Here is a 17,404-nt window from a genome sequence, read left to right as displayed (position 1 = left end):
AGGGAGAAAGAACAGTGTGTGCAAAAGAACAAGAGGCAGAAAGGAGAAAATTGCAGGTGGGAGGGGTGGTAAGCAGATTAGCTTGGCTGAAGAGAAGGGCTCTGTTAAAGAATAATGAGAAATGAGAAATGGGGTTGATGAATTGGGGGAGGGGGGTGGCTGGAAGAATAGGGGCAGAAGGTGAGAAGCCCTGAGAGCCAAATGAAGGTATTTGGAGTGAATACAAAAGGCTGTGGGGGTGCTGGAGCTGGGGAGGGATTTGATGAAAGCTGTGTTAGGGAAGATTAATCTGGCAACCTGCACAAGCTGGATTGAAGGAGAGAGGCTGGAGTCAGGGAGACCAGCTAGGAAGTCATTGCAGTCAGAGCGCCAGAGAGGTGAAAGGGGCCTGAATGGGGGTTGCCAGCAGCAGGGCGGAGAGCCAGATACACTGGGAGGCTATAATGGAGAGGGAAGGAAGTGACAGGGCTGGGACAGGCTCACCATGCTTTGAGAAGGGGAGAGAGTTGGAGTAAACAACAGTGTGATGTCCAGATAGGGAGGCTGGGAAGGAATGTCTGCTAAGGCTGAGGGTGGCAGAGGGAAAGCGATGGCTAATTTTTCATCTTATTAAATTTGGGGGATTGGGAAGGGAGCCCAGAGGACCAGTTTCTAGGAAGCATGAAAGAGGGCGAAAGATCAGAGATTTTGGTTTTTAGTGAAACCTGGGAAGGAGAAACCCACCCTGGAAATTCTTATTTTCAGCTGATCCTGATCAAAATGATGGAACAAGACATTCTAGCCTCACTCCCACCACAATCATGTACCCACCTTCTCCCTTTGCTCTCCAAGTGTCCACAGCTTTAGCCCCTCCCCTACCAGGCCCCACTGACCGTCCAGCCACCCCCCTGAAAGTCTCTGACGCACTCACTGTGGTGGTTTGTTCCTATGCCTCCTTGCCTAAGAGGACTGATATTTACAAATAAAACTGAAAAGATCGAACCGTACTTTAGTGAAAGAAATCGATTTTCAGACCGTGAGATTTCAGGCACCATAGTTTGGGGGCAGAGGAAGAGTGTGGGGGTGGATATTTGGGACCAGGAAAAATGGTATGCAGCTGCTTCTTCCTGGCATCTTTTCTTCCTGTACATTTAAAAGCACAAGAAGAGAAAAGAGGGCAAAACTCTCTGGTAAAAAGCTGGGTGATTAAATCCAATCATTACCAAATAGTATTTTCAGAGAGCACTTACATGTATGTTGTTAATGGCTAAAATGAGGCTTTTCTGCACTGTACTTACATAATTGAGAGTGGACAGTAATGAATACACTTACAACCCATCCCCACTTCCTCACCCCTCTCCAGAACCAAGTAAGAGCTACTAGCTACCATTAGACTTGAACTCTCAGGAAAACTAGAAAAATTACTTTGGCGTGTTTTGTATCTGCTGGAGCTGGTACTAACTCTGAGCCTCACTACGGTGATAAAATTGACTCTGAAGAGCCAGTGTGGAATACGATAAAAGAACACAGAACTGGAAGTCAGGAGACCTGGACTCAAAATCTCAGCTTGGCCACTGAATAGCTCACCTTTCTTAACGTCAGCTTTCCTATCTATAAAATGGAAGTTGAGCCAAATGACCTCCAAGGACCCCTCCATTGTAAGATTCTATTAGCCTAGTCATCTAAGGTAGGAGGCAAGTTCCTTTATTTCATTCATTCACTGATAGTGATTCTACAAATATTTATTCTCCCAGGTACTGTAAAAAGTGTTGAGGGAGGCAAGCCTGTTACCTGCCCTCACAAAGCTTATAGTTTGAGTACAGGAGAATTAAACAAGTAAGATTAACACAGTATGGTATGACAACAAATTTCAGAGCCCTATAGAATCATAAAGAGTGGAACACAATTATAAGAGGAACTATATCTTTCTTTCTTCTTTTTTTTTTTTTTTTTTTGACTCACTAGGTCACCCTGGGTAGAGGACCATGGCATCACAGCTCACAGCAACCTCTAACTCTTGGGCTTAAGCGATTCTCTTGCCTCAGCCTCCCAAGTAGCTAGGACTACAGGTGCCCGCCACAACACCCAGCTGTTTTTTTTTTGTTGTTGTTGTTGCTGTTGTCATTGTTGTTTAGCAGGCCCTGGCTAGGTTTGAACCCACCAGCCCCAGTGCATGTGGCTGGCGCCATAACCACTGAGCAAACAGGTGTCGAGCCAAGAGGGACTGTATCTAACAAATGCAATCAGTATAACCTAAGTCTTTGTATCCTCAATGAATCCCAAACAATAAAAAACTTAAATTAAAAAAATGAATCATAAAGAGAGTGACTTAGCCAAGTGCAGAAGGTCAAGGAATGCCTCCTGAAGTAGTGGTACTTAAGTTAAGGTCTGAAAGAGCAGAATTTAGCCAGACCCAAATGAGTACATGTCAGAATGAGAAGGAAAGAGTGTTCCAGGCAGAGGTCACAGGATGTGTGAAGATCCGGAAGTAAGAGGGAGCCTGGCATAAATAAGCAACTGGAAATAGTTCAGTATGCCTAGAGCAGAGGGACAGAGAGGGTGTGGTTAAGGATGAGAGGTCAGCAAGGCCCAGACCATGCAGGGCTCAGCTCATAAGCCACATAAAGGAATTTGAACTTTATCCTTACGGCATTGGGAAGTCATTCAATGGATTTAGGCACAGCTGTAACATGATCAGATTTGCAGTTTAGAAAGCTCCCTCTGACTGCAGTGTGTGAAGAATGTACTGAATATCCAGATTGCCACTGCAATTTGGAAAGTGAAGTGAAATGATAAGAGGGAGAGAGAGAGAGACAGAGACACGGAAAGGAAAGGAAAGGAAAGGAAAGGAAAGGAAAGGAAAGGAAAGGAAAGGAAAGGAAAGGAAAGGAAAGGAAAGGAAAGGAAAGGAAAGGAAAGGAAAGGAAAGGAAAGGAAAGGAAAGGAGAGAAAGACAGAAAGAAAGAAGGAAAGAGAGAGAGAGAAAGAACAGAAGGAGGGGGAGGAGGGAGAGAGAGAAGGAAGGAAAGAAAGAGAAAGAGAGAAGGGAGGGAGGGGAGAAAGAGAGGGAGGGAAAAAAGAGTGAGGGAGGGAGAAAGAGGGAGGAAGAGAGAAGAAAGGAAGGAAGGGAGGGAGGGAAAGGAAGGAAGGAAGGAAGGAAGGAAGGAAGGAAGGAAGGAAGGAAGGAAGGAAGGAAGGAAGGAAGGAAGGAAGGAAGGAAGGAAGGAAGGAAGGAAGGAAGGAAGGAAGGAAGGAAGGAAGGAAGGAAGGAAGGAAGGAAGGAAGGAAGGAAGGAAGGAAGGAAGGAAGGAAGGAAGGAGAGACAAGACTGCAGCTATTCTGTATCTACTCTAAGACCAGATTTTCTTAAGTTTGAAAGCTGCCAATCAGTGAATGAAATGGAACTCTGGGAAGCTGGGCATTGTGTTTTATCTTTTATAGACTAATTTTGACAAAACGCTATATTGCCATCTCTGCAATATAGGGGCTAGGCTTCAGGAGACCTAAGTCACAAGCCTTAGAGCTGTTGCTAAGGAGCTGCATGATTTGAACAAATCACAAGTCTCTTTTAAACTTGCAGTTTTAAAACTTATGTCTGTTCCTTGATCTTGTTCTTATGTTCTTGTTCTATCCCTGTTCTTATGATCCTTCCAAGAATATGAATAAATATTGTAACTTGGCATCTCTGTCTCTTTTGGGGGGTTTCTGTTTCTCTGTCTTTTTGTGTCACTCTCTTCTGCACCCTTGCAATACTGGTTAAAGCTTTTAATGCCCAAGTATCCTAGAGGTATTTAACCCTATTCTTTCCGTCTCCTTTTCCTCCTTTATTTCTTCCTCCCTCTCTTCTATTAGTCCACACACCCTGGCTCCTACCACTCACCCCCAGCTCAGATTTCCCCTATTTCTTTGACCTGTTATGACCCCGACAGGCCTTGTTTAGTGCTGCCTCTGGTATACAGAAGACAATAACACAAAATAGACATTACAGACATGGAAACTGATCATATGAATTGGAGGTATCTTGTCATACCCAATTAAACTACTGTTGAGAGACCAGGGAGAGGAAAAGGAAAGCCCTGGAGGCACAAACCCCTACCCAGAGGTTCTCACCAGCCAGCTGCCAAAATGACCTGTTTTAGCCTTAAGACTGGTTTTGCCTAGTACCTGCTGAAAAAGAGACTGCCCTGATTTTTTATCCACTGCCACCACTCACCAATCAGAGCCTGCCCTCTGCCAAAAACATTCCCAGTGCCCGTGAATTTTCTTTCCAAACAACATACAACATTTCTCTTTCTAAGAAAACTCCTAGCCCTTCTTGGCCCTTTGAACATACCAATGACAACCCTGGTCTACATGTACACCCCAAATTGCAATTGAGTTTTCCCAAATAAAATGTTCTGTTTAGAGATATGCTCTCTACATGTTATTTGACTGGGACACAGACATGTCTACTTATTTGCTAGAAGGCCACTGTTCTGTCCGAAGTGATCCCATACATTTATTTGCTGAGAGGCCCCTCCCTCCTTCTCCCTCTCTGACAGTGATAGTGCCAGTACGCTCTTGTGACATCCCATTCTGGAATGCACTTTGTGGGGGTCCAGCTTCCAAATTACCCTCCATTCAATTGCAAAGTATTTATTGAGCACCTACTGTGTGCCTAGCGCTCAGCAAGTTTTTCCAAGGACTGCTGGGGTCTCCAAACAATACAGCCTAATCCTGGCACAGCAGGAAATGAACATTATTACACAGGCTTTGTTCAGAAGGCTAGGCTGGGCCCGGGTTACAACAGGCGGATTTCATTCACGTCCCTTGGCTTGGAAATAAGGCTGGATTTTCAACAAAAGTAGGGTGTTGAAATCAGCCCAAGGCTTTAATTCAGTGCATATTTTCATTTGAACTTTGGAGTTACTTTCTGTGCTTCAGAGGGGTACAATTCATTGCTTACCTTCTGCAGAAGGTTCCTCTTCAGAGATTTTCAGCATTTCTAAAATGTCATTAAAGCCATAATCTGTCACTTTTAGTACAAAACGCCCATCTACCACACAGTTCCGAGACTTCAGCCTCCCATGAGTAAACTCTCTGTGGTGTAAGTACCTCATGCCCTGCAGATGATATAACAGGATTTACTTAGCAACTTATTTAACTATTTTCTGCTTTTAGTGCCACTTTCTGAGATTGTTAATGGCATAAGCTATTATGATCCAGAATTCAGCCTTTTTCTCTTCTATGCAGGCAAAGCAAAACTTTGAAAACAAGAATCAGTTTTCAGGTCCCTTCTAGCCCTAAAATTTTATGCTTCGATTAAGAATCATATTCTGTGGGTATAGAGAATTGTGTTACTGGGAGATTTATTAACATTTCAGACACAGAATGGATTCATACGTACATAATTGCCAGGAATTTGGAGATTCTGATTTTACCCAAAAGGTCTAACCCACTCTCATCTATTCTTGACAGGAATGGAAACTGGTACAAACTTTCAGGTGGGCATTTTGGCAATAGCTATGAAAATTTAAAATATGCCTACTCTCCGACCCATAGATTCTACTTCTCCAGAGAAATACATACATACCTGCACAAAGAGATAAAGAGAAAAACGTTTATTATAGCCCCACTTTTATAATAGTATCTAATTGGAAATATACTAAATATCAAGATGGGATTGGATAGATTAGGGTACAATGCATACTATGGAATATTCTGCAGCACTTAAAAAGAATAATATAAATAAAATAATAATAATAAATAAAAATAAAAGACAGGAACTCTAAAAAAATAATATAGATCTGTATGTACTGACATGGAAACAACACTAAAATAAAGTAAGTGAAAAATAGTAAGTTTCAGAACTGTGTGACGGCACATATATTTTTTGAAAAGTCATCTATAATGTATGTAATTACACATGAAATTAATCACAAGGCAAGTTATCAAATTGTTAGCAGTAGTTAACATTGGTGGGGGAACATAAAGAAGGGGGGTGGAGTAAATGTCAGTATTTTCCAATATATATTTATATCATTTGTTTTTAAATTTAATTGAATATATTATTTGTGTAATTAAAAATAGACAATGAAAAAGAAGAAGAAAGCTGAGTACTACTGATCTCTGCAGTTGTTCAGCAGCCTTAGTTCAAATATGACATACCAGGACTCTTGATCAGATGGGTTTAATCATTCTGCATATAAAAAGATCCATATTCTAGAGTGGTCATTTCAGAGCTGATTATGCTAAGAGCCCTTTTCAGTGTCTGCCTCTATTTTGTAGTCAGACACACGTTTATGTTTGGATGCTTTACATCTTGGGCTCTCAGATAGTCTGCGCTCTCCAGTACTTCTAAACAGAGGCTACAGTGGGCAAGATTTCTCCCAGGTTGCCTGATGCTTGGATTTCATTCATCATTGGCCTAAGAAAACTGTCATTCAGAGGCTTCTTCCGAACTCACTGGGCTTTGCTTATAGCATGAGTCCAAAGAATACTAGCATATGAATCAGGAAATTTGGATTCTATTATCAGCTTGTCACTTAATAATTGGCTGGGACATTTTTATTGAGTGCCTACTATGTGTGCCAGACACCAGATAGCAAAAAGCACCTCACTTAGCCTCTCTCTGCCCTTGTAAAAGGAGGCTAATCATACTTATCTTAACAAGGAATTGGAATGAGATGTCTTTCCCTTTCTAGCCCTCTGGAAAGGAGTTAGGCCAGCATCAAGACTGTAATCAATATGCAAGAAGCTCGTGCTGGAAATTCTGGAATTGAAAAGTACAAAAACATGGTGTGGTGTCTCACACCAATAATCTCAGGACTTTGGGAGGCTGAGGCGAGAGGATCACTTGAGACCAGGAATTTGAGACCAGGCTGGACAACCTAGTGAGATTCTGTGTCTACAAAAATAATAATAATAAAAACATAGTGGCACATGCCTGTAGCCCCAAGTATCAGGAGGCTGAGGCAGGAGGATCATTTGAGCCCCAGAGTTCAAGATTACAGTGAGCTATGATTGTTCCACTGTACTCCAGCCTGGGTGACAGAGGGAGACTCTGACTCAAAGAAAAAAAAAAAAGTTGGAGAAATTATTGATTACCCAGATCAGCTCCACAAAATAGGACAATTGTATATTTACAATTGTACGTCATTTACAATTTGTAAATCATTCCATGGAGTCCGTGGGCTCACCTAGAAGCCTATCCATGGACTTATCCATGAACCCCCTTAACTGATAGTAGTCTTTAACTCAGAGAACAGAGTTGCTGCCTGATAGAACCAATAGCCTTTCCAGTGATGCTGAGTTCCACATCCACATATATGGTATGCAAAAGACCCAGCACCTAGTTCTAGACTGAGCCACCTCTTAGAAGGTGAAAGCTAGGAGGCAGGGTTAATAGCACCAAAGAATTCATGAATGAGCACTTTCCCACATCCATAAAGCAGAGAAATGGGATGGAAGAAAAGATAGATTAAGGCAAAAGAGCGATGAATGGCGATAGAAAGTAAAGAAAAATCTGGCTCACAAATTGAGAGTTGCAGGGGAAGCAAACCCTTTTTATATCAGTACCTTATAACAGATGTGGACAAAAGGACAGTGGAGGGGACAGCAAACCCTGAGAAGGAAGGTGGAGGAGTGAAATGATCACAATGATCTGAGAAAGAGAAAACATCCCCAAATAGCAAAGTTCTATTCTACAAGGAACATCCAAGATTTCCTCAGCTTTTTCACTAACCTTGATGAGATCCAGCAGGAGTGATGATTTAAACATCCAGTCAAGTTTCACGTCCTCATTTATCAGTATGTCTTCTAGGCTCCTTCGGGAACAGAATTCTGTCACAACGGCAAACATTCCAGAATCATAGAAGAAGCCCAATAAAGGGTTAATGTTCTCATGACGGAGGTCCTTCATCTGGAAATAGGAGGGAGAGAGGAAAGTCACACCTATCCTTTCTCAACCGGGGACCAAAGTTCAGAGTACAAACCTTCTCTTCACTTTTCTTATGATTGGTGTCTGTGGTTGGCAGAATTTTGACTTCCATGATCTCCAACCCCTAGAAGTATTCCTGTGATTGTGTTATGTTATAGGGCAAAGAGGAGATTATCAGAATGAATTCAATCTTATTACATGAGCCTTTAAAATTAGAAGAGGAGGACAGAAGATAAACTCAGCAAAGTTCAGAGTGCGAGCACTCAACATGCCATTGTTGGTTTTGAAGATGGAGGAAGGAGGCTAGAGCCAAAGAATGTGGCTAGCCTCTAGAAGCTGGCAACCACCCTCAGCTGACATTCAGCAAGGAAATGGGACCTCAGACCTACAAATGCACTAAACTAAATTCTGCTGAAAGCCTGAATGATCCTGAAAATGGTTCTTCCCTCCCACCGCCAAGCCTTCAGGTGAGAGCCTAGTGTAACTGACACCTTGACTTCAGACTTGTGAGATGCTAAGCAGAGCACCCTGCAGAGTCCGCATAGATTTCTGATCTAGAGAACTGTGACATAATAAACTGGGGATGTTTTAAGCCAATTCGTTTGTGCTAATTTGTTATAGCAGCAGTAGAAAACAAATGCAATGTCCCAAAAGGAAAATATCAGAGAGTGAGATCTCTTTTGACATAGTAATCATGAATGCTGGAACTGTGCCTTTCTCCTTAATTCCTTCGGGACTCTCTACACTGGAGGTCAGTGACCCAAGAGGGCTAAAGAGGATTAGTACAGTAAAAAGTAGAATAGGCTGTCTTTCTGTGACTATTCATCAACCTAGCACCTATTAAAATGACTTCTCTATGTAAACATTAAGCTAGAGCTTATAAAATTTGTTTCAGAAAAGAACATCTAGAATTTTGGCTACACTTTCTTTTCACACCCATCCATTTTTCTCATTAATGTGAGAAGCTTTAAGTATGTGCCTACAATGTCCATGGCACTGGACTGCATGCTTGAGAAGCAGAGAGAAACAAGATGAAACCACTGTCCTGTTCTGAAAGAGATCACGTTCAATGAGGAGTGAAAAGCAAGTCATCTGACAGTTATGTTTTACTGTGAAATGTGTCCTAAAGAAATGGGGTATGAGATGCTGAGAAGACTCAGATGTTAAGTCTTCTAATTCAACCTGGGGCTGTCAAAGCAGGCTTCCCTAAGGAGGTAATATCTGGACTGTCTTGAAAGAGTGTCATGATGAGACGGACTGAGAGGAGAGCATGTTATGTTGAGGAAGCTGCAATAGGTTTATAATGGCCAGAACAGAGTGCCAGGAAAAGAATATGAAACAACAGGCTGGAGAAGTGGACAGGAGCCACATCGCATGGGCCTTTGAGAACTATGCTATGGAATTTGACATTTATATTCTGCACCCTCAATTACTATCCTCTAGTATAGTTATTAGTATTAAATGCAAGAAGGGAGAGAAAAAAGACTCCATTAATCACTCCTGGATTTCTATTTGGATTCCTGGGTAGGTGGTAATGTTAACATATTATTAACACAGGGAATTCAATGATGGTGCAGTAGCAAATGTCTTGGTGTCCCATATTCCCTCTTTTACCGTTCATCTCCTAACCTTTATATAATGTTGGCTGATCATCCACAATTACTTCATTTTCAAGAAAACTGTTCTGGAGCCCAAGCCAAAGGTGAGACACCTTACCTGAGAGACTAGGCCCCCACCTAAAAACCTCCAGCAATAACTGATTGACTGGGGATGGTACAAAACTCCAGCTCCCAAACCTCGAGGTAGGACCCATGGTATAACTTGTGCTCTGCATTTTCCCATGAGATTATACTGCTGCTAGTTTCCAGCTGAGATCAAATATTGCTTAACTTTTACCCCTGCCCTACCCTGCTCCCCTTAGGCTTTTATATGAGGCATCCTCTCAATAAGTAATTTGAATAAGAATTTCCACCTCAGGCTCATCTTTTAGGGAATCTGACCTAAAACAGTCAGGAAAGCAAATTTGGCAGTGAGGAAAACTGATGATAAATTCAGTTTGGGCCATACTGAGAAGCAGTACCTGTAGAACATTAAAGTAGAACTATTTCAGAGATATTTGTATATTCAAGGTCAGGCAGGAGGTCTGAACAGGATAAATAGATGTGGGAACTGTAAGCATGTAAATTGTAGATGCAATCAATGGAAATGGATGAGCTCACCCAAATAAAGCATATATAATAAACAGAAAAAGGAAATAACGACATTTAGAAGATGGGAAAAGGAAGAACAACCTGCAAAAAGACTTCCAAGGGAGGCCAGATAAGTGGAGAAAAGCCTATTTAGAGCAACATCATTAACACCACAGGACAAGTTTCAAGAAAGTGAGATAAATGCCAGAAAGAATTTCTGGAAAGTGTGATAAAATACCAGAGAGGTTGGGTGGCACCAACCTCTGTAGCTCAGTGGGTAGGGCGCTGGCTACTTACACCAAGGCTGGCAGGTTCGAAACCAGCCTGGGCCAGCTAAACAACGAAAACAACTGCAACCAAAAAATAGCTGGGCATTGTGGCAGGCGCCTAAAGTCCCAGTTACTTGGGAGGCTGAGTCAAGAGAATTGCTTAAGCCCAAGAGTTTGAGGTTGCTGTAAGCTGTGACACCACAGCACTCTACCAAGGGTGACATAGTGAGACTCTGTCTCAAAAAAAAAAAATAATAACAAAGAGGTCAGATAAGATAAAGAAAAGTATATGGTGAATTTGACAATTAAGAAATTATTAATTATAGAAACTTACCATACAAATATATTTACATTGATATATGATGTGTGAATATATTTTTAATATGTGTGTGTGCGTGTTTAGTATGGTAACTATGAATGAACAGAAACAGCAGATCTGAGGTATACTTTGGCGGGGGTTTTTTTTGTTTGTTTTTTGAGACAGAGTCTCACTATGTCGCCCTCAGTAGAGTGCTGTGGTGTCATAGCTCACAGCAACCTCCGTAATAGCCTCCTAGCTGGCTACCATCAAATGTTTAAGAGTTCTGTCTCTAAAGATTTTTGTTAGCCTCATATGTGACATGAAACATTTAAGCATATAATCACCAGAGACACCTGCTCCTGAGTCAAACACTAACCTAGGTTATCTTAATGATGCTCTTACCCATTTGAAAATGTTCCTAGGGTGTTACAACACCAGAATTAATCTCTACATGTCCCTCTTCCACAGCAGGTGTAACACCATCCTAGGGGTGGGTATGGACACCTTTATGAAAACATCATTCTGCACGTCAGAACCCACCCCCAACTATACTAGCCATTGCTAACGATTTTGGCAACAAGCTTTTCTATCTCCATGGACTAATTGGTTGTTCATGTCTCTTTCGTGTATTTTGTTTTGTTTTGTTGTAAAGAGGTATTGTTCAAGAGCTTCTATCCCTGTATCAATCTACCCACTGTCTACCATGCAGAGGTCAATGGTCATATAGAACATATGAACTGGGTACTAGTAAAAGATTTCTGATCCTATATTTTCCACCAGTAGTAATTTATTCATTTAACACATGTTTTTGAGTACTGACTAAATGCCAGGCCCTGAGCTAAAGGCTGAGGAAAAATGGAGAACAAAACACTGAATGGGTCCTGACGTCTTATTTTAATCAGGTGATTACACAAATAAACATATACTTGAAACTCTGATAAGTCCTATAAAAGAGAGCTACATAATGTGAGATGTATAATTTGGGCATTGATTTTTAAAGTATTTGGGACAGCGTTCCTATACAGTAAATTGGCTACATGTGGTATTATAAAAGAAAAAAAGTTATCACAAGTAGTAAATTTTGTTAACAGAATATACTTTTATTTCATTTCTTAATTTATATGAAATGAATATTAATGTTTAAAATATATCTTACCATTATATCATTGGGTTTATAATAAATGTGAAGGCAACTTATATGGCAACAATAAAGCAAAGAATAGTAGGCTAGGTAAATGGATGTTGTTACAAATTTCCTGTATTTTAAATAAAGCAGTACAATATTAAACTTAAACTGTGATAAATTCAAGATGCATACAGCAATTCCAAAAATGCTCATGGTATAGCTAAAATGCCATTTTAGAAAGCAAAATGGGATAAACAAAAAATATTTTTAGCCCAAAGAAAGCAGGAAAGGAGAAACACAGGAACAGAAATTTAGGTTAGTCAAATAGAGAACAAACAGCAAAATATAAGACCGAAACTCCAACTATATCAGTAAGTGCCATAAATGTAAACAGTCTAATGCTCCAAAGAATGCAGAGTGGGGGGAAAAAAACAAGAATAAAATGTATGCTGCCTAAAAAAGATGACCATTAATCCAAAGACACAAATAGATTGATAGTAAATTAACAATTAATGACAATTAATGAGATGGTGAGGGTGGGGGAAAAGAAGAGCAGAGAGAGGAAAGGAGGGAGGGGGTTGAGGTTTTTGTGTGCAAGACACAATTGTAAGAGGGACTTTACCTAACAAATGTAATCAGTGTAACCTGGTTTCTTGTACCCTCAATGAATCCCCAATAATAATAATGATAATGATAATAATAATAATAGTTTAAGAACCCCAGTGTTGTTGGGTTCTAATGTGCTCAAGTAAAAATATATTTTCCAGTTTTGCAGTAAATGAGGCAGTCATGTGAAAAAAAAAAAAAAGAAAGTAAATGAATAGGAAAAAAATAACCATGCAAAAACTAATCAGAAGCTAAAGTGGCATATTATCATTGGACAAAATAAAAATCAAGAAAATAGAAATTACCAGAGATAAAGAGGGGCATTTCATAGTGACAAAATTATAAATTTATATGCACAGTGGTGTGCTAGAGATGGTTTATATTGGATCACAAGGAGCCAATTTGGCATACTTCTTACCAACTGTGTTCAGTGGCATCACATAAGTAGCCTGAAATCAGTCACAATAGAGATATTTATAGCACAGAAGTCAGAAAATGCTCCAAATTAAGGATTTTTATTGGAAAGCCTCTTGTTAAACATTGACAAACACACCAATGTGTACTGACTTCATAGTGCTTCAAAGTACATAAAGAAAAACTCAGAAGAATTAGAAAGTAGGATGTGGTATATGTACACCATGAAGTACCATTTAGCCATTTAAAAAAATGGTGAATACCTTTTATACAACCTGGATAGAACTGGAGACCATTCTTCTAAGTGAAGTTTCACAAGAATGGAAAAACATTACATGTTCTCACTATTAAATAGGAACTAATCTGTCAACAAATACATGCACATTTGGTAATAAAACTCAACAGAAAGCAAGCAGGTGGGAGGAGGCAGAAGGGGAGAAGTAACTTCACACCTGATGGGTACAATTTACACTATCCAGGTGAGGGGAGCACTGATAACTTTGACTCAAACTATACAAAAGCAATTCATGTAACCAAAACATTTGTGTCCTATAATATTCTGAAATAAAAATAAATAAAATTAGAAAATGGGAAAAGTTTAATAGTAATTGATAAAACATATTGATGAAAATGCAGTAAGGATATAGAAGATCTGAATGACACTATCAACTACCTTGACCTAATCAATATGGATAGAACTCTACCCCCAACAACTGTAAAATATACACTAATTTCAAATATCTGGTAATTAAGCATATGTTTAAAAACAAGGCATATTCCAGAAAAGAAGTAACAATGGAAATCATAATGATTTTAAACTAAAGGAAAATAAAAATACAGCATGCCAAAATCAGTGCAATGCAGCAACAGCAAACCTTAAAGGGAAATACAGTAGGACCTCTGTAAGTTGACCACCCAAGGGATTGTAACAAATGGCTTGACATATTGAGGTGTTTCACATAAGGGAACTAGGTCTACTATACTGATACAAATATGTGGTCCATGTCCAGTCTATGAAGATTAGGTCAACTTAAGGAGGAGGTCCATGTAAGGAGGTGGTCAACTATGAAGGTTCTATTGTATGTTTTTTATATTTAGAAAGGAAAAATGCTTTAAAATTAAGGATCTCTGACTCCTCACTAAGATGCTAGAGAAAGAAGAACAAATTAAAAGTAAAAATAAGTAGAAAGAAAGAATAACAATGAGAGAAGAAATATTAGAACTAAAAAGCAAACCAAAAGTAGAGAAAATAAACAAAATTAAAACTTTGTTCTTTTAAACAATATAATAAATTTGACGATTGGAATCCTTGGCAACTCCTCTTTCTCTCCACTCTTGGGGACCCAGATGACTGGCACTGCCTTTTATCCTGTGACCCTGCAGGCACTGGGAGTTCGGTGGGGAGGATCCTGGGACACTTTGTGAGAAAAGAAATGGCACAGGCACCTGATCAGAAGTTCTTCTGGTTGAGGCTTCACTTTGGAAATTTTAAAAGATCTTAATCTCTGAGGCACTGCACCATGCAACTTTCACACAACATTTTGGTGCAGCGAGCAGGGTGAGCTTTGCGAGGACAGCACGGGCCTGCTTCCTTGGGATCGCTTCTCTGTTTCAGTGGTTGTCAGCTTAAGATAAAAACTTGAAACTCCAACATGGCCCCCCAGACACACCTGGGAATTGGAGAAACAAATGATGTCCCGCTTGAATGGACTAAAACTGGCAGCAACATGGAAGGAGAGACAATCGCTGCTGCCTTGGACAAAGGAAGTACCCCTAATGACTTGGGTCGGGTAAAGAAATTGTGCCATCAAGCGGAGGAACTGGTGAATTATACTCACCAGCAGATGAATGCCTCCAATCTATTTCTGGCAATGATGGCCCTTTTGACTGTCCAGACTCAAGGACAAAAATATAAATATTTAACTTATATTCCTAACCTTCCTTTACTTTGAGGTGTTGGTTGGAACATACCATTCCTATTTATGTTGGCTTCCCGGTCCTTATGACAGCAGAGGACTGTTCCGGCCTAATGAAGAAGGCATGGTAATTTCTAATTATACTACTGGGGTGATTGGTCCTCCTATATGTTTTGGAGACCACTCCCATTGCCTCAACATGTCTATTCAAATGTGGGCTAGTGTATATAGACATAAGCCTGAAAACAAAGAACAAATATCTGAAATGTTTATGTTAAGTGCTTACTCTCCAAACAAGGTCTGTTTTGATAAGATTTCTTCCAATCCTGAATTACCACCTTGTAAAATGCATATGTTTTCAGAATGAATGGGTACATTGGACCAAATGTGAAGGAGATTTTGCACATATGCTTATTGGTACCACAGGTGGAGAAGTCATGGATTGGGGACCTATGGCTTACTTAAGATCAGACTTGGAATCAGCTTTGTCTTTAAAAGTTTTTATATAATGAGAGTAAAGTGTCAGCTTCAGCTTCTGAGTATATTTCATGGATGAATGGAGGGTTCCCCCCACCCCAATTACCTGGAATTGCCACATATCCTAAACAAATGCATTTGTGGAAAAATGCTGTAGCTTTACAACCTCTTAAGGCTTGGACAGGAGGATTATTTTTCCATAACAGTCTCCAAGAATATGAAATGAAGTTTGTGGTAAATGACACCAAGTACTCAAGCCTGTTTACAACTTCCTTTTGTGTGTCTAAAAGGAAATGTTACTTGAAATAAAGTAACAGGATAATTATTTTGCTCTACTTGCCAATTGTTTACTTGTGTTAACAATTCTTTGAGTTTTAATCCATCTAAGGAACAATTGTACTTGCTGAGAGCTCACACCGGAGTTTGGCTGCTGATCAACTTAAACAGACCTTGGCAGGAGTCCCCAGCATTGTCCATTCTGCAACTTGTAGCTGATAAGATTCTAAAAAGAAGCAGACATTTCATCGGTCTGCTCATTGCTGCCATCTTGGGGATTATTGCTGTTACTCTGCCACTGCTATTGCTGGCGTTGCATTAACTGAAAATATTAAGACTCAAAATTTTGTGGGTAATTGGCATAAGGACTCTGAACAATTATGGACTGCCCCAAAACAGATTGATACTGAAATATATAATGAATTATCAGATTTAGAACAAGCTGTTGTTACATAGGTGATGAATTGGTCAGTTTAAAAAAACAGATAAAATTGAAATGTGGAGGAGGCGGAGCAAGATGGCAGCCGAGTAACAGCTTCCTTGCATCTGGGCACCGTGAGCCTGGGGAGATAGGACTCCAGGCATCTCTGGCTGGTGGGAACTGCCTATCATCACTCCTATGAAGATACAGGGAGTCAGCGAGAGACTTCTGGACCCCAAGAGGAGGACTAAAACAGTGGAAAACCGGCAAGTGGTCGCATGTGTTCAATCCGTCTAAACCCACCCACAACTGTAAGTTCAGTAGCAGTGAGACTGCAAACCAGAAAGGCCTTACCTGTGAACTGTTTTGATGTCCTTGGACTTGGCACTGAGTTGAACTGCCTTGGGGAAGGCCTGAGCGGGAGTGCGGAGAACTCTGGCCATTGTCTAGGGCCCCAGTCTGAGCCGCTGAGCCAGACGGAGCTAATAGTGTTTGGCGGTGGGTCACACGGATCCATTGTCAGTGATCTGCCCTGGCAAGCTCCGCCCTCAGGGTCGCAGAGCTAGAAACGGGTGGGAGCTGGTAACCCAGCAACCAAGTAGCCTAAGGGTGGGGTTTGAGCCGCCTTGCAGCCCTAACCCTCAGGGGCAGAGTGAGACCGGTTTTGGCACACTGAGTAAGTGGATAGCCACTTCAGCAGCGATTCCAGTGAGAAAGCTGGGAAAGCTTCTGCTCAGCAAGTTTACAAGTTCAAAGTGCCTTTTAAGTAGGCTGAAGAGAGATTTAGGGTGTCTACCTGCTGGGGTTTGAGAAATCAGCAGCCTCCAGTCGTATCAGACCTGTGACTAACATCTCATACCCCAGAAGACCACGTATTGCCCAGACAATATTCAATAACATATACAAACTGCTTTGTTTTTGGCTGTGTACTTTTTTCTTCTTTTTTTTTTTTGGTTTGGTTGTTTTTTTTGTTTGTTTATTTTGACGTTGCTGATGTTCTTTTGTTTTTTTAATTTCAATCTTTTCCACACAGATCCCTTTTTCTTTCTCAATTTTCCTAGTTTAATTATAATTTACCATTGCTGCCTTTTTTAATAACTTCAACTTCATTTTTGCTAGTGTTTCTACCGATATAATTTGGTTTTTCACCCAATTTTATCCCCGTAAAGTTTTCTGTTTGCTTCTTTTGGTTTGATTTATAGCATTTCTGTCTTTCCTCTCTACTTGGTGGAGGTGGGGTACTGTGTCTGATCAGGTTAGCAAAGAGCTGCTGACCTCAAGGGAACCACGCAACTGGGCACCCCCAGAAGGTGGGGTTTTTTAAGGTTGTGTCAAAGTACCCTACTGTACACCTATATTGCCCTGTCTCCCTCTTTCTGTGCTTCTCTTCTTTTTGTCAATATTCCTTATACCCACCCCCTCTCCTTTCTCTATCTTTCTTTTTTTCTTATCACTCGGTCCTCCTTTCTTTCATCCCCTTTTTTTTGCTCTTCAACCTTCTCACCCTTCTGG

General features: G+C 40.5%; 1 protein-coding gene across 2 annotated transcripts in view; it reads right to left on the bottom strand.

The window, feature by feature from the left end:
- GUCY2F (guanylate cyclase 2F, retinal) overlaps nt 1–17,404 on the bottom strand; it is a 125,524-nt gene that overhangs the window by 29,181 nt on the left and 78,939 nt on the right. For both annotated transcript variants that reach the window (XM_053579845.1, XM_053579844.1), the window contains 2 exons: nt 7,703–7,879; nt 4,925–5,081 (listed from right to left, as the gene is read on the bottom strand). In XM_053579845.1, coding sequence (XP_053435820.1) covers nt 4,925–5,081; nt 7,703–7,879 — 334 coding nt within the window. The remainder of the gene's footprint in view (nt 1–4,924; nt 5,082–7,702; nt 7,880–17,404) is intronic.

Source organism: Nycticebus coucang, chromosome X (genome assembly GCF_027406575.1).
Source record: "Nycticebus coucang isolate mNycCou1 chromosome X, mNycCou1.pri, whole genome shotgun sequence".
NCBI classification, from domain to species: Eukaryota; Metazoa; Chordata; class Mammalia; order Primates; family Lorisidae; genus Nycticebus; species Nycticebus coucang.
The sequence above is the reverse complement of the archived record's forward strand: the minus strand, read 5'-3'. Positions and strand labels throughout refer to the sequence as shown.